Source organism: Mustela nigripes, chromosome 2 (assembly GCF_022355385.1).
Source record: "Mustela nigripes isolate SB6536 chromosome 2, MUSNIG.SB6536, whole genome shotgun sequence".
NCBI classification, from domain to species: domain Eukaryota; kingdom Metazoa; phylum Chordata; class Mammalia; order Carnivora; family Mustelidae; genus Mustela; species Mustela nigripes.
Genome location: NC_081558.1, coordinates 111456391 through 111478037, shown reverse-complemented (window position 1 = coordinate 111478037; position 21647 = coordinate 111456391). Strand labels below are relative to the sequence as shown.

At 42.2% G+C, this 21647-nt stretch overlaps 1 protein-coding gene and 1 long non-coding RNA gene across 8 annotated transcripts in view; one reads left to right on the top strand and one right to left on the bottom strand.

The window, feature by feature from the left end:
• The window catches only part of IGF2BP2 (insulin like growth factor 2 mRNA binding protein 2), a 159036-nt gene extending 149305 nt beyond the window's left edge, over window positions 1-9731 (bottom strand). For all 7 annotated transcript variants that reach the window (XM_059391340.1, XM_059391344.1, XM_059391341.1 and 4 more), the window contains exons 1-2: window positions 9468-9731; window positions 7818-7878 (exon numbers count right to left, since the gene is read on the bottom strand). In XM_059391340.1, coding sequence (XP_059247323.1) covers window positions 7818-7878; window positions 9468-9645 — 239 coding nt within the window. In that variant the 5' untranslated portion in view covers window positions 9646-9731. The remainder of the gene's footprint in view (window positions 1-7817; window positions 7879-9467) is intronic.
• A 563-nt stretch (window positions 9732-10294) lies between these two features.
• LOC132011963 (uncharacterized) overlaps window positions 10295-21647 on the top strand; it is a 100724-nt gene continuing 89371 nt past the window's right edge. The window contains exon 1 of the long non-coding RNA XR_009402471.1: window positions 10295-10391. This is a non-coding gene — a long non-coding RNA (uncharacterized LOC132011963). The remainder of the gene's footprint in view (window positions 10392-21647) is intronic.

Below are 21647 nucleotides of genomic sequence, written 5' to 3'. Positions count from 1 at the left end.
ATTTCTTATTCTGAGTTGGGAAAAAGATACAAAGTTACTCTCTAGCCTATGTAAACATTATCACAACTCCTGCTTAACTGGTAGGGTGCTGTTACTATATTCAAATTAGGAGGAGAGCAAAGGTAATAGGACCACTGTTTCTTTGAAGCAGGTTTGGTCAGGTGGAAGAAGGAATTGCTTTTGAGCCTGAAGCTTTACAGCTCTATCTGGAATAGGGATGAAGTACAGGTCTCTCCTGGCTATTGTGAGGATAAAATAAGATACAGAAGGCCTAGGGCAGCCCCTAACACAGGAACTGCTTTCTAAGCATTAGTTACCTTCCTTCCTCATCTTCAGAGTCAGAATTCCACAGATCGTGCAATATCCTACTCCATACTATCCTAACTTAAAGAAATGAAATGTGTGGGGAGTTGGAAATAATCTTTTCACCTATTATTTTCTTGATAGTGCCTTCCTCCCTTCCACCACCACCATATACACAGGACAGTATCCCAAAGTTAAAGGAAACAAGAGGATAAGTGCAGGAGAAGTTTACAATTAAGGGAAAATGAACTGCACTTCACAAACTGTGTTATTTAGTATATGTTTTTGAGTGGTTATATCATTAATGAAGATCTCTGAAAACTTCACGGGTGCTATCCGACCAATATTCCTTCCATCCCCACAGGAGAGGCCAAAGGCCATATTCTGTACAGCAAGGGAAGCAGAGAGACACCACATCTAGGGAAAGACCTGGCAGACACTAAGAAAAGAAACCAAAACATAGTCCTGACCTCCAGCAATGGGGTGGTTAAAAACGCAGGAAGAACCCACCCAAGTGATTCCTTGAGCTAGACTTTCCTTTACCACAAGGCTTACAGTCTTGACCAGAGCGATAGCTCACTGCCTCATGCATGTGGCGCAAGATGTCGAGAGATACGTCTTTCTTGGCAGTGTTCTATTTCACAGCACAAGGAACGCAACCACTGAAAAAAGCAACAAACTCCAACCCCACTTCTGTCTATGGGCGAGCATGGTGCTGGGAGGAGGTAATGCTGCTGGTAACGTTTAAATTGCCTCTGTTTGTTTCTAATTATTTTTGTTTCTAAAAAATCGTAACAAAGTACAGATCACTCAGATTGATGTAAGAATAAGACTGCAAAGGGTCATTCACAAACAAATCCATTTTCAAATATTTTCATCACTCTTGAGAAGCACCCTTTGAGCCCTCCAATGTTTTTGACTGACTTCTTTAACTTAAAAAAGAGGGGGAAAAAGTCTCAGCATGCTGGACTGAGGATCAGAAGACCTGGGCTCTACCCACAGCTTCACTATTTAATAGCCATGCGGCCTTAGGCAAATTATTAAATCTTTCTGAAACTAAGTTTCCTCATCAAAAAAAAAAAAAAAAAAAAAGGACGAAATTACTTGTCCTATCTTCTTCACATAATTATTATTTGGAATAAATGAAATAATGTGTTGAAGGGGCTGGGACATCAACCGTACTATATGAATATACAATGCAGGCACATAAAAATACATGTATCCACTACTAGCATTATTTACACAACAACACATGGAATCATGAAGCAACCTTTCTGATCACATTTAAAACAAAAATTAAAAATCCAAGCTTACCCCTGAGGCAAATTCTCACACACTGGCACCATATTAATTATATCATAATGAGAAAAGCTGAAAATATTCTCATTGCAATGGTCCCAAAATATTTTCCTGGTCATTAGGTACAACAGTTCTTATGACACAGATAAATATCAAAAAGTCTAAAACATGCATCAGAACTCTTAATTTTCATTTATTGGACTCATTAAAACACCTATTTTATGAAATATTCTTGATAGTACACAGAATGGGAAAATTCTAAGGAATGGTCACATTTTAAAAATAAAGTACAGAATAGATAAATAACAAAGATATCCAAGAATAAATGAACAAAATATATCTCAAAAATGCAAGCCTATTACGCAGTGAGAAAGAGAGGCTTGGGAAGGAGACATATATCTATTCAATGATGGGCAATGGGTTAGCTTTTAGATCTGATGGCCTGCTATTAATATAAAAGCATCCATTTTCTCCGATCTACTTAATCTTTACCTCAATATGCCCTCCAACTCTAAACCAAATTAAAGAAACAATTATCATATCCTCCTTTGTCTTTGGAAACCAAAGCAACAGAACCTGAATTTTTCTATAAAAGAAAATAATTTTTCTTCACTATTTTATGGAAAGACCAAAGTACATGATCAAGACAGGAAAAGAAAAACCTTAAAAATAATGCTCTGAGCACTCTACAATTTTGCTGCCCGAAATAGAACCCATACAGTCCATGCCACCAAATGAAAATTACAAGTTTGTAAGCATGAAGTCAAATTATAAAGTAAAATATTTTTAAAAATATTTTAATGATGACAAATGGGAGGAAAGACTGTTATCTTTACTGGTAGGTGCTTGTTGTTTATTTGCTATTACGTTTTCTTCAATGATAGTGTTCTGAATGACTACCCAAACTGACTCGACTTGAATTTCAGTGTAAAAAGGATAAGCCTTGACTAATAAATTACTTGGGCATGTTTTGTTAAACGGAACCATCCCAATACTTCAAATTAAGAAGTTAATCATAACTTTTGATAAATTATGCTTTTGACTAAAAGTTTCAGAAAACTGGTTTAACAAACTGGCTTAGCCAAGCCACACAACTCTCTTCTTCAACACCAAAAAGAATGTAAAGACACTTTGGTGGCACGTAAGTGGAATTTTTAAAAATACATTTTGAAACTTTTTTAAAAGTCTCCGAAGAAACCAGTTCAATATTTATGTTTCTAATGAAATTGATTCTGTCAGAGTTGTTGTGCAAAATAATATACTGTCTTCCACAGTATAGAATTGCTAAATGAAAATGCATATTCAAATCTTGAATTCTCTAACATTTATAAAATGGCTTATCCATTATCAGAGCCTTCACAGAATCACTGAGCTAACTGTGTGAGAGGGGCTATCCAACAAAAGGGAGAGTAGACTGTGCATTGCATCGTCCTCCCAGCAGCACACTTAGGGCAGAAGCCACTATAGGTGCCTGAGCCCTGGCTTCCAAAAGGTTAACCACCTACAAGAGTTATGCATCACTCAAAGCAAACACTGAGTCCCTTTGTCACAAGGTTCAAATATCTAGCAATTTTCATTTGCCGTGTCAGATTCTAAAATCCAGAGCAAATGTTGCTCAATTAAAGATTTCCTCCTCTTCCCTCTTGATACCATCTGTCTGAAAATACTGTCCCCCACAAAGCACACATGCACACAGACATCCATGTGCACACACCCCACTGAATCACAGAGATGACACACTTAGCTCAAATAATATCCTCTCCCAACTCTGACCAATTGCTCATCTACTTTTGAGAATTTCATTAGAAGACTTGGAAGAGTGATTCAGCAATAGACAGCAAATATTTAGAAAGTTGAAAAGTATCAGATATATGTAAAAAGTTCCTGTAGAAATCTGATTTTCATTGTTTTGACTTTTAATAAATGTGCTCGTTACTATCCTCTTCTGTACTTTTCAACCTCATTTACATGCCCCCAGCTGAAAAACTGCAGCAACCTCCACAAAACAAATCACCTACTCAAAATAGTTAGATGTAAATTTTGATTCACGATTAGTTCTAAATCATCTAATGTCCTTTCAAAAATTCTTCTTAAAGAAAATATATTATATCACCATGTATAAAAGCTATTGTACAAATACTACTAATCTTCTCTCATATAATCTCAGGTTAAAAGAACAAAACACAAAACTCTGAGACCATCCCTTACTGGTCATCTTATATCCAGCCATAATTACAAGGAAACATTATTTTTTTAAAAAACACTACTTGACAAATGTATTAAACATCACCAAAACTCCTTTTAGGGGAGATGTAGTCATTTAGTACTGTTATAAATTGCTACAATACAAATTTAAAACTGAGATGAATTTGACCAATTGGAAATCAAGCAGCACATAAAAAGTATTTTGATTTGCAGCTTTCAATGGTTTTTAAAATTTAGCTAAATGATATAAAACATCAAATGGCCAGTCTTTTAATATTTGTAAGCTACAACTTTTAATCTACATTATCACCTAAATTATCAACTAGTTTTTTTCTTTATTGCTTCTATTTCAATTCTAATTCTTATCTCTTAAAGGTCACAAAAATGTGTAATTCTTTATGGCATTGCCTAGAAACATATGAAAAAATTATTAGCTTTTTTAAAAATGGGAAACTAAATGTCCAGCTCATAGTCAAATCATAAGTTACCTTACACTTTGACATATATTTTATATTAATATATGTTATATCCACACATGTAATCTGTATAATTAAATTCAGGGATTAATTTTTAATTCAACAAGTTCTTTAAATAGAAGGTTATCATATGATTTTAACCTTAAAAAGTCTTTTCTATTGCTACAAAATTAAAAATTGATGCAGCAAAAGCTTTTGTTGCAGGGAGGGCTTGAGGTTGGGTGATTTTTTTTTCTTTTTGGTATTTAATTCAACTATACACAATGTAGTACATACAAGCAAAATACAATTGAGATACTGTTTTCTTTAACATTCCTATAGGAGACCGAATTCATTTGCATTGGATAGAACACAATTACTGATTTTTAACTCATGAAAGACAAATTCATAGCTTTTTCCTACACTACCTCATAGTATTCACACCATCTCAGTGAAAGCATGTCTAGCAACACTTGGTTACTTCCTAGCAGTGGGTAAAAATTGCATTTTTCAAAGTGTTGTTTCTCACAGAATCATTCAAGTTTAGTTACAAAGCACATTCAGGTTCACGTATGTCTTAGTCCAAAACAATTTATGTGACATGTGCTTGTGTGTGTGCATGTGTGTAGGTCCATATGCAGATATCTGTATATGTATTTAAACTAAACTCTCCTCGACATCAAAAATGAAATTTCTCTCAAGGAAGTTTCCACAACTTTTAACAGAATTTTAAAGTCACTACCAGGTTCTTCCTCTTTAAGCAATCTTTGATTTATACATAGTACCAAGAAATATGAATAGAGAAAAACAATCCAAAGATTCATATTCAACAAAGCTTGAAACCAACTTAGCAAGTAAGAAAAATAGATGGTTTGTCTATGGTTTGCATTATAATAATTTGCATCTAATAAGAATGAAACACATGTGGCAAAAAAGAAAAAGAGTTTAGTGCTTCTGAGGACCCTGAGAAAATAAGGGTTATCTAGTCTGTCTGCTCTAATAGCACATGTAAAATGACGCTAGAAGGATACTTAACAAAAGACCCAATTGGTAAGCAAATGGCATGCCAATAATTTCATGACTTAAGATAAAAACATCTCCTCCCAAAGTATCATTTGCTTTAAAAAAAAAATCTATTTGGAATGTAGATAGTAAAGTTCATTCTTGCAAACAGAAAGAAATCAGAACAATATAAGGAAAATGAGCACTCAATTGTTGAATGATTTTTTTTTAAGGAAGCAAGCAATGAGGATGAATTGTTTTCTTCACATTTTCACTTCAACTAACACAAAAACCACATATAGAACTGACTTAACGCTGACAAATCGACTTCTAACTTGTGAGATTTCATGGAAATGCAACAAAGGAACACCAAAATAGTCACCATATAACCTAAAAGCTTTGGTTTCAAATGTCACAGTACCCTGCTTTTTGAAAGCCAGCACTGTGATAGTGCCCTGTATATGAGAACATACAGCTGCTTCATCCCAGGGTCTGAGCTCAGTACACAACTCCAGTCATGAGCCATCTCTCCCTTAGCCTGTAGTACAAGCAACTAATTCCTGCATTTTAAACCAATAAAGGAAAGGGGAAAAAAGAGTAAAACCATCCAATCAGAAATGATGCAACCCTCTACAGCAGCAGCTTATGCATACATTTGGTATGTCAGACGTCTTCAGTGTAGTGAATCATACACAGCGTATTTAATCTACCTCCTAGGTATTTCACATCGCCCACATGTTCAAAGAAATCATGTACTAATAGGACTATGTAAGTCCTAGTTCGCTCTTTATTTAATTAATACTAAAGAATTGGGAATGCTTTTAATTCTGAACTCTTACATAAACACAGCAAAACTACCTAAATGATACTCTGGCTAATAATAAATAACCTCTTCATTTTGAAAGAAAAAGTTTAGAAGTTTATTTGTGAGCAGGCTCAGGATAAGTTAATAACTTCAGATGCTTTAGTATTTCACTTACATTGCAACATGAAATAATGTACTTTGCAACATGAAATGAGACACCAAGTAAACAAAGTTAAAATTCAAGTGATTTTTATTAATTATAACCCAAAAAGGGTTATAAAACAGCTATACCCCCAGCACATACAGCCCATAGAATCAGGCATTTATAGAATAATAGCCCATCAAATATTATAGGTGCTTTTTACAAGCCTTACTCAATATATTCATCAAATTTTCAAGTACTGTAAGATGAGTAATTTAAATTACAATAAGTACTTAATATATCAGAAAGTTTGAACTTGAATTTCTCAGGCAAAAAAAAAAAAATTATAGAAAAGTTTACAAATTAAAACACTTAACTGAAAAACCAGTTACACATTACATCTGTTCCTGGAGAGAAGAACTAGCTTAATATTACACATGAAGCTGCAAATCATAACTTTTGCCTTTTTCTAAAGTCAGTAGCTTTGTGACACCTCACAGAATCATTTGCAAACAAAAGATATTCTGTTGCTTAGTTAAAATAAAAGTATCTGAAAAGACGCCCACAGTTTTTAAAACCTCTTTAACAAAACATCTAAGTATTTATAAAATTAGTCAGTTTGTTTTAAAATTTATTCAATCCTGGTAAAAATCAAGTTAGTGGTTACACTGTTGAGTATCACAAATTGTAAAGGTGGTAAATCAAAGACTTCACTTAGAGTTTTCAATCCAGCTACTTAATGACTAATGGTGAAGAAATGTATGTGAATGGGATATAAACTAAGTTACGACACATGGGAGAAAAAGAATCTAGAATGAGTAATAAAGGGCCCGATTTAAAGTCCACAATAAACTTTAAACAAAGATGTTCTCCCTCATTCTCTCCTCATAGATATTTCTCACGTAGGCAAATCACTGTGGAGAAATCCAACTTCCACAAAGCTCTTTACTCTTTTATTAACAACAGTGCACTTAAATATAACCTACAGATTTCACAAAAATTCTTGTTCAGCCTCAAACATATCTTAAAAGCAACAACAACAAAACGCTCAGAAGCAATAGTCAATAGTCTCACTGACTAAAAAAGTCTGGCTTTTTAGCTGCCATCCAATCCAAACAACCTTCTTCTTTAGAGTGCTATGCAAAATATTGACCCCCTTACTGAATTATTTTATTATTCAACGTTGAGCTATCTTTAAAAAAAAAAAAACCTAATTAATCGCGAAGTTTAGTTAAGCAATTTAGCTGACAAAGTAAATATTTACTCTTAACATCTCACAGGAAGTCTTGACAAGCATTTGTTGCCACTGTGCTGGGGGTAGGGGTGGGAGGCAAGTTTTGATAAACAAGTTTAACGGTCCCAGCGAATTTCACACAGCTAGGGTTCGCCACCCCTCACCCCCAATAAGGCACCATATATTCCCAAGCACAGTCAACACCTTATATAATGAAAGTAAAAAGTGTAACTTTCTAAACTGTGTTATCTCCACTAACAAAACAAACAAAAGCCCTTTTTTAAACTATAAAGGCACATTTTTTAAAACGGAGCGTATTTTTGTATTTTTACGTAAGCCGTATCACAAAATAACTAAGTAAAAGATATTTACCTGAGCTTTTTAGAGACTGAGTAATCAACTTCCATGATTTTCCCATGCAATTCCACTTTACCTTTAAAACAGAAATTAAAGCACTCAGAACCTTCCTTAGATAAAAACCGGCGGGGGTCTAGGAGGGGCACGCACAGAACTCTACGCTCGGGCTCCGCCTTCGGGCGCCCTCCAGGGGTCTCCTACCCGGCTCCAGCTGGGCAAACTTGGTTCCCAGTGGGAAGCAAGGTGGGCGCCCCCAGTCTTGGGACGAGGTGGGAAGGGCGCGAGCCCGGATCCGACCTCAGGTATAGCTGTGGGTGGCACTACCGGAAAAACAAATTTAATAAAGAGCGGCGCCAATTTGAAAGGATGAGCTCATTTGAAACTCAAGCTGCAGGGCTGGCGCGGCCCCGCTCCTCTCCCGGCCCCCACTTCTCCATACCGCTAACCCGCGCCCCGAAGGCTCCGCTGCGCTCCCCTCCCTGCCCTCTCCACCCGGTGGCCCCGAGAAGACGCACCGACCCTCTCCTCCTGCCCCCCCACCACCCGGGGGACCGCTTCTACGAGAGTCCAGTCCCGGCCGGCTCCTGGGTGTCACCTTGGCCTCGCTGCCGCCCCGCCCCCACCCCACTCGCCAGTGGGGAAGGGGCTCCCGCCGGGCCGGGATTCGGGGGGCGCAGGCTCCCGGCCCGGGGGCGAGCGCGGCTCCGAGCGGTGCGTGTGCGAGAGGGAGAGTTGGTGAGTGCGCGCGCGCGCGAGTGTGTGTGTGTCGCTCTCCGTCTCCCGTCTGGGCTCCAGCGCTCTCGCGGGCCCCCCGGTCGCCTCTTTCCCGGTTCTCAGCCCGGGCCCCCACCGAGTTGAGACAGGGCACCTCGTAAAAAGGTGCTTCTGGCCGAGCGGGAGGCGGGGGGACGGACGGCGGAAAGCCCCCAGCCCCGAGTTCTTCTCAATAAAATCGGACAAAAAATTCAGAGAAAAATAGGAGCGCTTGAGAGACGAGCGAGAGGGGACTGAGGTTCGGGAGAGGACCTGGAGAGATGTGCCGTCGTGCAGGGGCTGGGGTTGGGGAAGCCCCAAAACCTCGGAGGGGATCATCAGGGTGGCGCCGAGGGGGTGCCGAAAGTGGGGGACCGCGAGGCGAGGTGGGGAGGGGGGCTTGAAAGGAGAGTGCGGCTCAGGGAACGCCAGAGGGCGAGAGGTCCCGGGCACGAGGCACGGAAAAGGGTAAGGTCCGGTCAAGGGAGAAAGAGATGCAGGATTTGGAGGGGGTCCCTGACAAAGGGGGTGACGGGAAGGTCAGGGAAGAGAGGGGACGGGGGCTCTCTGAGGATGGGGGTGGGGAAACTCTGGAGAGCAGCTCGGGGAGCCAGGGGGAGGAAGGGTGCCCCCAGAGAGCGAGCGAGCCCTGGGCACCCTCGGAGCGGCTCGGGGGTCGCCCCCGGGCTGCGGCTGGGAGGGCAGGGGGTGAGTCCGGAGTGGTGGGGGGAGGGGAGAGGGCCGTCCCGGGATCCGGCCGGCGGCGAGAGTTGAGGGTCTGGTGCGTGGAAGTGAGGGTGCGGGCGAGGGAGCCCCTGCCGGGCGCCGCCCGCAGGGCTCGGCCTCCCTCCGGGCGCCGTCCCGGCCTGAGCTGGGCGAGGCGGGGGGAGGGGGGTAGCGGCGACTGCTTACCCGAGAGGGTCTCGATGGCGCGGATGGCCCAGTTCTGGTCGGGGTAGTCCACGAAGGCGTAGCCGGACTTGAGCAGGACCTGTCCCGCCAGGGGCAGCTTCCTGTCCCCGAAGAGCTGCCGGAGGTCGTCGGCGGTGACGGCGGGGCTCAGGTTCCCGATGTAAAGCTTGTTCATCATCCGTCTCTTCCCCGAGAGCCCGCGGCTCCCCCGGCCCGGTACCCGGCGCTCCTCGCCTCCTCCGCTGCCCTCGTCTCTCCTCCTCCTCCTCCGCCCCCCCTCCCCGCCCTCCGCCCGCCCGCCACCCACCCCCACCCTCAGCCTGGCTCCCCCCACCGCGGCCGGCCCGGCCCGCCCGGGGGCAGAGGCGGAGGCGGGGACTCGGCGCGGCTGCCTCCTCGGGGCAGAGTCCCGGGCCGGGCGGCGGCGCGCGGACAAAGCGCTCTCTCTGCCTCCCTCTCTCTCTCTCTCCCTCTCAAGGCGGTGGCGGGAGGAGGAGCAGCGGCGGGCGGCGGCAGCGCACCCCGCGTGTGTCTGTGTGAGAGTTTGTACGGGCGTGTGCGCAGCCGAGAGTGAGCGAGCGAGCGCCCCCTCCCCGCCCCGCGCCGCCGAGCCCCGAGCCCCCCGCACGGCTACCCGGGCTTCTGCCTCCCGCCGGGCGGGCGGAAGCGGGTCGACGCCCGGGGCTGGGGCTCCCGGGCGCCAGAAGCCCCGGCGGGCGCGGCGCGGAGGCCAGGCGTGCGGCGGGGCGGGGAAGGCGCGCCCCGGGCGCGGGTGGGAGTGCGCGAGGGGGCGCGGGGGAGCGGCCGCGAGCCGCAGACGTGGGAGGGAGAGGGGCAGTGGGAGAGCTCCGAGAGGGGTGTGCGCAAGGTGGACCGGATGTGAGAGTGCGACTGCCAGGGCCCGCGGGAAGGTGTGTCTCGGAGGTGAGAGGCGAGGGCAGGCTGGGAGGCAACTTTGGCGGCGAGTTGGCCGCGTCTGGCGCCCTGCGCGGTCCCTGGCGGAGCGCTCTTTCAGAGACCCGCTCCCCGCCCGGCTCTCCCGGGCGACCGGGCGGCGCGTGTGGTCGAGGGATCGCGGACAGGAGTCGGGACGCCTGGGGCCCGGGACCGGCCGGGCCCTCGCAGACTGCGCACCCTGGGGAAGTTGCCGCTGGCTTTGGGCCTCAGTTTCCCGGCCCGCTGGGGGGAGACGGAAGGCCAGAACGGAGTCACGTCCCCTCCGCCCGCACCCCATGCGCCCGGAACCCCGCGGCGGGCGGCAGCCTGACGTTGGCAGCTGCTCTCTATTCTGGGAAGTGCCGAGGGCTTCCCGAGCGGCCGCTGCGAAGCCAGGTGGCGGGTGGGGAGGCCAGCGGGGAGGGGGCAGGGGCTGCGGCCGGGAGGACCGACGCTCGGTGCCGGGCTCCGAGGCCGGGTTTGATCCCAGAGCTGGCTTGGTGGGAGGCGAGGGTAGTTGGAAGCGGAGGCGCTCGGGCTGTGTAGGAGTTCCCCGAGCATTGGGAAGGGCCCGGGGAGGAAAGAGGTCCTTCCAAGCGGAGGAAACAACGTGACCGACGGAAGAGGCAGGGTTGGGATGATAGCAGCCCGAGCCGAGGGGCTAGGGAAGGAGCCAGAAGGGCTGGAGGCTGTTGGGAGTTCCGGGGCCCGGCTGGAAGTCTGGTGGTTAGAGCCCAGCCAGGAAATGAAATTACACAGGGCAGGGGGAAAAAAAAAATTGGCAGGATTCAGAGGTGAACAAGGGGCAGAAGATTCCAAGATCTGGACTTCTGGGGGACCTTAGCGGTGGTGATGGTTTGACTTGAGGAATAACAAACAGTTCTTGAGGACATTGGGGATCTCTCGGTGAAGATGAAACAGGTTCAGATCTCCTGGCTGGGTCGTGAAGTACTGTCGTTCCTGTTGACAAAGAGGGTGGAGGGAGCGCGGCTTGTTTAAAAATAAGCAAATAAATATGCTTGTTTCCAGGCCCCTTTGCAGACTGAGTCTGAGAGCCTGGATTTTTTTATTTTCCTTAAGTGCTCCCAGGTGATTCTTGTTTGGGACGCACTGGCAGGTGGAAGGCCCCATAGGCATAGGACTCAAACCTTCCTTTCTTTCCCTAGCTGTGTGGCTTGGAATAAAACAACCAATCCTTGCAGGGCTGTTGTGAAGTCTCTATGAAGGGGGACTGAGTAGTTTGTAGAGACCCAGTGCTCACACACATAATGCTCTTCTTAGGAACTAATGAGCTTTAAAATACTTTCTTTGGGGGCACCTGGGTGGCTCAGTGGGTTGAGCCTCTGCCTTCAGCTCAGGTCATAATCTCAGGGTCCTGGGATCAAGCCCCCCCTCCCCCCCGCAGCCGCCAGGCTCTCTGCCTGCCTCTCTGCCTACTTGTGATCTCTCTCTCTCTCTGTCAAATAAATGGGTAAAATCTTAAAAAAAAACAAAACTTCAAAATACTTTGGTAGAGGGAGTTCTTAAATAATTAGTTGTCCGCAGGAAAAATAATGTATAACTAGATATTGCAGTTATTTGAATTCTGACTGTAGTCTCAAATATTAACATAGTTCCTCTCTCTAAAAAACGATTGGATTGCATTGCTTCTGGAGTTGGGAATGGACTTTGCCATTATTTCCCAAACTAATAGGCAAACTAGGTATGGATGTTTCCCTACCAAAATGTACTGGAGAACCACAAATGAAAACTAGTGTGTGTGTATAAACCTCAGCAGATCCAGAGGTAGTGATCTTCAGATTGTTCACACAAATACCCCTAGTTAATATAGTCACCTTTGTATTATAGGACAGTGTTTGCTCATTTTATTTCCAATAATCCAAATTTGCACCTTCTGAAAGAGAAATGAGAGTGGCAGGGGTATTGGTCTCATTCTTCTCTGAAAGTAAAAAGTAAAGCTGTTTTTTGTTCTGTGATATTTTCAGGCATATCAATTCCTTGGTCCTACTGCAAAACCACAAACATTTTAGCATGGCTTCTTTAGTGGGCAGCAAGCATCTAAAGATTCTTGGCCAAGGTGGCTTCTAGTGAACTCTTATGCCATGTCTTACCTGGTCACTTTCAATTTTTTTTTCTGAGAAATAACTGCTCGTTGCTGCAGTTGTGTCTTCTATTCTGCCACGGGTCTATAAACCATGGTGCTGCAGAAGTCTTTAAATAGTGTGGTGGAGGACAGTTACCACCATTCCTCTGATTTGTAGCCCCCACAGTTCCTTACCTTTGAATGCAGAGTTGCTCTCTCACATGAGACAGAAGGGGACAGCCTCCAAATGCAAAACCAGAAATCCAGACTTTTCTGCCTGTTTTCTCCTGAGTTCACCTAACTCATCCCCTCCCAGAGGTTTGAAATGGAAATAGATATGGACTGAACTTAAGCCTACTAAGCTAAGATTTTATGAATGTTTAACTGAGGTAAGAAATTTGGAGACATTTTTCTATTAGGCATATTAACCTTTTCCTTAAGAACATTGAAGGCAGTACAGATCCTCATGGTTTCTCAGTGATTGCTTTGGGCAGGATCCACAGTAGGGTAGCTGGGACAAGTTTTCTTAAGGTTACTTTGCAGATAGGAAAACTGAGGCCCAGGAAAGTAGAATTTCTTCCTGGTCATGCAGAGCTTGAAACATGACTGGTAACATATAGTCTCGCTAAACAAAGAGCCTATGAAGAAGTGTTAGGTCTTCAATTTGGACTGTCTTTCTTTCTTTCCTTCTTTTTTAAGTAATCTCTATACCCAACCTGGGGCTCAAACTTAACAACTCCAAGATCAAGAGTCAGAGGCTTTTCCAACCAAGCCAACCTGGTGCTCCTTGGACTTCCATGACCAAAATATTTTTGTCCAGGGACAGAACACCTTCTGATAGCATCACTTTGGCTGCCTTAACTGTTTGAATTTATAAAACCATGGTGAAAATGTTTCTGCTCAACTAGTGAAGGTGGTCTGTATGGCCAGTGGTGCTAGATAATACAAGGATTTGGGAGGGAAAATGAGGCCTGTTTGCTGGAAGGCTGGGGGAAAAAATGTAGTTGGAGCCAAATCAGTGTTTGTGGTGTCAGCTTACTCAATGGGGATGATTTGGTGGTCGTAGAGTAAACCTTTAGATACCTTTTCTTGAGTTAGCAGGAGAAAATTTGTCTGACCTTAGTTGAATTAATTCACCTCTCTGAACTTCAGATTCCTCATTTGTAAAATAATCTCACTTCCTACCTCAACATAAACTCCGGCTTCTCTGTATTTTTCATATTTTTCCAAATACTAGGCTCTCAGAGCTCTACTTCTTTGCACATACTCTCCTTTTCCTGGAAAATTTTCCCCTGGTAAATTGCCTCCTCCTCTAACTTGACCCCAGTATACACACAGAGCTTCATACAGATATAAAGTATTTTTTCTATTGGTGATTTCCATGATTTTGTGAATAGCCTAAAAACCATTGAAGTGTGCATTTTTTTTAAATTTTACTTATTTATTTGACAGAGATCACAAGTAGGCAGAGAGCCAGGCAGAGATAGAGAGGGAAGCAGGCTCCCTGCTAAGCAGAGAGCCCGATGCGGGACTTGATCCCAGGACCCTGAGATCAGGACCTGAGCGGAAGGCAGCGGCTTAACCCATTGAGCCACCCAGGCGCCTCTGAAGTGTGCATTTTAAACAGGTGAATTTTTGTTATGTGAATTAAATGTCAATTTTCAAAAATTACACAAGGGAAAAAAAAAAAAGGCTTCTCTATGGTGACTTTCAGGAGAAATGAGATTTTGTTTTTTTCATTCTTTGGCCAAGTAGCAAACCTTGCCTGTAGTAGAAGCTCAGGTAATAATTGTTGCATAAGCAATTACTACCTAAGATTTGCTCTATGGATTAAATGAAGATGTATGAGATGGTACCTGTCTTGCATGGTCCTTGACAGGTGGGAGGAGGAAATGTTAGGCACTGAGGATACAGAAATGTATAAACATTGTCCTGCTCTCAAAGAGTTTATGACCAGTAGGGGAAACCGATGTATGAACGCATTATGGTATGCCTTTAGAGGTGCCATAATAGACTTTGGAGGCATAGAGGAAAGACCATCTCATTCAGCTAGGGTCAGGGAGAGGATCATCATGGAAGAGCTGATATCAGGAATGGGTTTTGAAAGATAAGCAGGGATATGCTAGGATAGGAGAAGGAGTGAAAGGAAATGCATGCTAGGCAGAAGAAGTAACAATTGCAAAGGCACAGAAATGTAAGAAAGCATCTGCTCCACACCTAAATTCAAATTCAAATGTTGATTCAGAACTAAGTTTGAGAAAAAGAGAACAGAGAAAATAATGTCCCCTACCAAAAAATAACAAGAAAAAGTTTTGCAGAATCAAAGATACGGATCTTCAGATTGAAGAGTTTATTGAAGGCACAGCATGAAAAGTCAAGAGCAGGGGTCCCCTGCCTGGCTCAGTCAGTAGAGCATGCAGTTCTTGATCTTGAAGTCCTGAGTTTGAGTACCACATTGGGCATAGAGTTGACTTGGGGGGAAAAATGCATAGATTCAGATGCATAGATTCAGCTATGTCCCCATTGGGGGGAAGCTGGAGGATAAGGACCAGCAAAACCGTGGAAGAGGAAAATAGGAGATTTGGGAACGTGGAATCCAACCCAGGAGATTGTGAATAGAAAATGCCACCAGTGCAGGTTTCCAAAGAGCAACCAGCACAGATTGGAACAAGAAGATAGATGGCTAAGAAAGAGAAGACTTTATGGGGAAAAAAAATGGAACTTCTATATGAATGCATAGTAATTATTTCTGATCAGATGCCAGGCATGTTGGAGCATTTGGAAAAAAACATATGTATGTGGAAAACTAGGTGATGGAAAATGAAATCATTAACTCTAGGAAAAATACATGGTCATACAAGAAAGAAGCAGTGGTCATAGGCTCAACAGTGAAAATATTTGTATAGCCATAATGTAAACATTGATATATTATCCAAACTTTATAAAGAGAACTTACAAATTAGAGAAAGACAGCTGTTAGAAAAATCGGAAGGAATACGAATGGACTAATTCACAGAAGATGAAACAAATGGACAGTAAGCTCAATTCATGAGTAATTGAGAAATTAAAACCATTCACAAACATTAACTTGGCAAAAATTATAAAATTCTGAGTACAGGGATTGGTGAAGGTGTATAGCATCAGAAACAGATATCCATTGCCAGCAAGAGTGTACACTGGTACAATTCCTCTAAAGAACAATTTGTCAGTATCTAGTGAAACTGGCGATCTAGGGTCTTCGCACTCCCTGGCAGTGTCTCCCATTCTCCTAGATGGCCTTTACCTATCATCTCACCTCTCTTCACATCCTCTAATCTCCAGTGGCTCCTCACCCACCCTAGCTCTCAATCACCTTGCTTTCTGTTTCACTGAGAAAATAGAAACAATGAGAAGAATACTTCAACAAATTCTATCAAACCCTCATATCTGCATCTATGCCCATAGACCCTGCTTTCTCTTCTATTCTTATGATGACCATGCATGATTCCAAAAAAGAGGGGAAAACTGATGAATCCAGAGAAAATGAATAAACATGCACACCCTGTGTGGCCTATCAGTTTCTCCTCTAGTGAAATTCTGCATGTGTATAAGCATATCCAAGGTTCATTATCACACTAGGATAGTGAAAAACTGGAACCCAGCTCCATCATCAAGAAAATGGATTTTTAGGGGCACCTGTGTGACTTAGTGGGTTAAGTGTCTGACTCTTAGTTTTGGCTCAGGTCATGATATCAGGGGTGTGGGATCCAGCCCTGCATCAGGCGTTGTGCTCAGAGAGGAGTCTGCTTGAGATCCTCTCCCTCTCCCTCCCCCTTACCGTTTCCCTCCCCCCATCCCTCCCCCTCTCAAGCACATGTGCCCTCTCTAATAAATAAAATCTAAAAAAAAAAAAAGATTTTTAAAATTGTGGTATAGTCAAAAATTGAATATTATACATCAGGTCAAAGAATATGCATGTTATTCATTTCTTCTGGAATCAATTTTTTCCTGTCTTCTCAATGAAATCAATGATTGGCTACTTGTATCAATGTTAAAGATCAAACTATATCATGCTGAATGAAAAGTTACATTGTAGGTAGGAGTATTTATTATAAGCTGCTTATAAAGTTTGAAAATGTGGAAAATCCATTGCTGATATGAACATATTTATATGGTATAAATGTATAAAAGCATGCATTGGAAAGACAAACTTCAAATTTGGGATGATTACCTCTGCAAGGGGAAAACAGAATAGGAGATGGAGAGGCACACATTTTCTGTTATAACTGGTTTTGGTTTTGTTTTTAAAGCTGGATGGTAGGTAAATGGTTTGTTCTTTTTTACCTCTTTAGTAGTAAATTTTTTATTCCTTTATCTGGTAGGGAATGATTCTCAAACCAGATTAAGCATCATAACCACCAGAAAAATGTTAAAAATACAGATTCCCAAGACCCATTACTAAAAATCCTAAACCAAAAATTTCAGAGCTGAGCCCAGGAATCTACATGTTTTAAAAACTAAAAATTGTTTTATACATATGGAAAATTATATTTGTATGTTTATATATATACATGTAAATTTATAAATGTATATAACATGTATATAGCATATATAACATATATATGTAATGTTGGACTTCTAAGAGGGTTGTATGAATAGTACAAAGAAGTCCTATATACCATTTACCCAGATCCCCAAATGTTAACATCTTATCACATTTGTTTTAACCTTTTCTCTATTTGAAGAGTAGCATAAACTGTGGGCAGGATGTCCCCTTATGCCTAAAAACATCAGTTTACATCTACTTTTAAAAAACAGCAGTCTTGGGCACTTGGGGTGGCTCAGTCTGTTAAGCATCTGCCTTTGGCTCAGGTCATGATCTCAGGGTCTTGGGATCAAGCCCCGAGTCGGTCTCCTTCTCCCTCTGGCCATCCCCCTGCTCATGCTGTCTGTCTGTCTCTCTCTCTCAAATAAATAAAAGCTTTTAAAAAAAATTTAAAACTGCCCTTTAAAAAGAAAAGAGTAGTGTTTATATAACCCCACTGTAATTGTCAAAACTAGGAAATAAACAACACAACTATCTATAAACCTTAATCAGATTTCACCAAATGTGTTTTAGAGCAAGAGAAAATCCCAAATCATTTGTTGCATTTCACTGTTTTGTCTATTTCTTTTATTCTAGACATTTCCTTAGTCTTTTGTTTTTCATGACATTGACATTATTGATTTAAAAATAAAAACAGCTTATTTGGAATGCCCTTCAATTTGGGTTTGTTTGATGTCTCCTTGTGATTAGATGATTAGTTGTAGATTTTCTTGCAGGAACACCGTAGCAGTGATACTGTACCTGGTGTCAATAGGCATATGATGCTGATTTGTCCCATTACTAACTTTGGTGATACAAATTTTGCTCATTTACTGAAAGTGGTGTGTATGCCAGGTTTCTCTGTTATAAAGTTACTAAGTATCTCTTAGGGAGATACTTTGAAATGGTAGATACTCAATTATTCCTCAAAAGTTCAACCACTAGCTTTAGTATCAATTGTTGATTCTTGCCTAGACTAATGGTTACCAAATGGTGATCCTAATTTCATCATTCCTTTTGTATTAGTTGGCTTTCTACTGAAAGGAAGAGCTTTCCCCTTTCCCCCATTAAATCTATCAGTGTGGATGCATATGTTATTCAAACTGTTATAAACTTTTACTACCATTAAGTATTTTTCTGCTCAGATTGTCCCACTTTTAGCCAGTAAGAGCTAATGTGAACTTCTGGCATTGTTCCTGGTTTGCACTTTCTCTGCCTCAGTCCTTTAATCAGTCATTTACCTAGGGTGCCCTGATGCTTCTTTAGTAGAGAACAGTATTTAGAAACAAACATCTGCATGCTAGATATGCTCATTGCTGCGGGGATATTGTTGATTCTAGGCCCTCTCAACCAAAAAGGCTAGGAGATAGATTATGTGGATACACATGCCGATCTATTCCTGTCTATATTTGCCAGGGTATTACTACATTAAAAATCACTGGGGGGTTGGGAAGAGGCACCTGGGTGGCTCAGTGGGTTAAGCCTCTGCCTTCAGCTCAGGTCATGATCCCAGAGTCCTGGGATCAAGCCCCACATCAGGCTCTCTGGTCAGCAGGGAGCCTGCTTCCCCCCCACCCACCCCACCTGCCTCTCTGCCTACTTGTGATCTCTGTCAAATAAGTAAATAAAATCTTTAAAAAAAAGTCAGCAGGGGTGCCTGGGTGGCTCCATTGGTTAAGCATCTGCCTTCAGCTCAGGCCATGATCTTGGGGTCCTGGGATGGTTGCCCCATGTTGGGTTTCCTGTTCAGCAGGGAGTCTGCTTCTCCCTCTGTCCCACCCTGTCTCATGTGCTATCTCTTTCTCTCAAATAAATAAATAAAAATCTTCTTAAAAAATCACAAGTTCATACCAATACTTCTGATTCCAGTGAAACACTATAGGAGTCATTTTCTCTTCCCTCCCACTTTTCCTATTTGTAACTCAACAGTGAGAAACCCAGTTCCCATTGTCCACAATATATTTACTTATTTGCTCAGACCCAGAATACACAGAATTGCTAATCCATGCTTCTGTGGGAAAAAAGAGGTGGCTGTTAACTGGGCTCCTGTTACCTAATATTAGTTTAGAGGTTTTTTTGTGTTAAGCCTGAGAGTATAGGGCCCAATTACAGTGTTCAAAAGTTACTTGTGTTTTATTTCCCCCTTCAGTGTTAGTTATTTTATTTATTTGAAATTCGATTGGTTCATTTGTTTTGTACATTTTAGTCTCCCCCATACTTGTTAATTTTTTTCTCTTTGTTGTTGTTTTGAGAATTTATTTTTTTAATGTTTTTTTTTATTTATTTAACAGAGAGAGACAGAGAGATCACAAGTAGGTAGAGAGGCAGACAGAAAGAGGGGGAAGCAGGCTCCCCGCTGAGCAGAGTCCGATGTGGGGCTTGATCCCAGGATCCCAAGACCATGATTTGAGCAGAAGGCAGAGGTTTAACCCACTGAGCCACCCAGGTGCCCCTGTTTTGATTATTTAAAAAATTAACATGATTCCAAAACACAGAAGATATAGTCAGATGATTTTCACCCCTTTTCCATTCCTTCTATTATATCCAACTCATTCCCACCCAACCCCTTGAAGTAACCAGTCTTTTCTTTTTTTTAAGTTTTTTTTTTTTAAATTCCAGTTAACGTACAGAGTTATATTAGTTTTAGGTGTACAATATAGTGATTCAACATTCCATATGTTACCCGGTGCTCATCACAAGTGTGTTCCTTAATAGCCATCACCTATTTAATCCACCCCCCTCCCAACCTCTCCTCTGGTAACCATTAAATTATTTTCTATAGTTAAGAGTCTGTTTCTTGGGGAGCCTGGGTGGCTTTGTCAGTTAAGCATATACCTTCAGCTCAGGTCATGATCCCAGGGTCCTGGGATTGAGCCCTGTATCTGGCTCCCTGCTCAGCAGGGAGTCTGCTTCTCCTTCTGCCCCACTCCCGTCCATGCTCCTGTGCTCTCTCTCTCTCTCTCCCTCCCCCTCTCAAATAACTAAATAAAATATTTTTAAAAAAATAGTCTGTTTCCCCAGAGTAACCAGTCTTAATAACTTCTGGTTATCTTTCCTGTGTTTCCTTTTGCACACATGAACATATACATGTATGTTTTCTTATTCCTCCTTTTTCCAACAGAAAGACATACTGCAGATACTCTTTTGCACTTTGATTTCTTCTCTTAATATATTGTGGAAATCACTCCACACCAGTTCACAGAGGTCTTTCTCATTCTTTTTTATTTAACAACTGCCTACTCCTCATATGCCATATATATGTGTCTGTCAGTGGTTTCCAGGAGTTTTTAGTTTTGCAAACAGTGATGCTATAAATAACCTATACATATGTATTTTTGTGTTGTTGGGGTTTATCTTCAGGGTAAATTCTTGGTGGAATTGCTAGGTCAAAAGATTATATATGTGTGCACATGTGTGTGTTTTAAATAAACATTATGAAATCTTTCTCCATGAAGGTTATACCAATTTGCCTTCTCACCAGCAATATATAAGCGTGCCTGTTTCCCTACACCCTGCCAACAAGGTATATGATTCTACTTTTTATTTTTCCCCAGTCTGATAGGTGAGAAATGGTATCTCTCTTATTATGAGTGAGAAGAAACTTCTTTTCATATGTTTAAGAACCACCTTTATTTTCTTAAAAAAAAAAAATGAACCACCTTTATTTCCTTTTTGGGGGTGTGTTTTCAGTTCATGTCTTTTACCTGTTCTTTGGGTTTTGATCTATGTTTCTCCTCACATTTTTAAAAAGATTTTATTTATTTATCTGACAGAGATCACAAATAGGCAGAGAGGTAGGCAGAGAAAGAGGGGGGAAGCAGGCTCCCTGCTGGGCACAGAGCCTGATATGGAGCTCGATCCCAGGACCCTGAGACCATGACCTGAGCTGAAGGCAAAGGCTTAACCCACTGAGCCACCCAGGCTCCCCTGTTTTTCCTCAATTTTTATTATGAGTTACTTAAATGAAAGAAATAGAAGCCCTTTATCTGTGATACATGTTGCAAATATTTTCTTCCCAATTTTAATTATCTTTGACTTTGTTTATAGTGTTTATTTCCCATGCAGAAATTTTTGCTTTTACCTAGTAAAGTTTATTAGTCTTTTCTTGCATTCCATTTGATTCTGAGTTAGCTTTCCTTTATACCCAGGTTAAAGAGGAATTTGCTCGTTTTTTAAAATAAAATTTGCGTGGCTTTTATATTTAGATCCATTTAGAATTTGTTCTTGTGTGTGGTATGAGGTATGGATCTAATTTTACCTTTTTTTCCAAGCAGCTAACTGGTTGTTCCAGTACTATTTATTTAAAAATCCTTTTAGCCAGGTATTTTGAGACGCCAACTTTATCACATACTAAAGTTTCATAAGTACTTGGTTCTATGTGTGGACTTCTTTTTCTATTGGTCTATTCATTTGCCCATAGCCCACTGTTTAGTTAGAAAGACTTTATAGTATGTTTTCATGTCCAGTATGCATAGTCCCCCTTGTGCCTTTTTTCTTTTCTTTCATTTGTTCTTTCTTTTTAAGTGTTTTCCTGGCTGTTGTTGCATGTTTGTTTCTCCATATGCAGTTTAGTACCAGCTTGTCAAGCTCCCTAAAA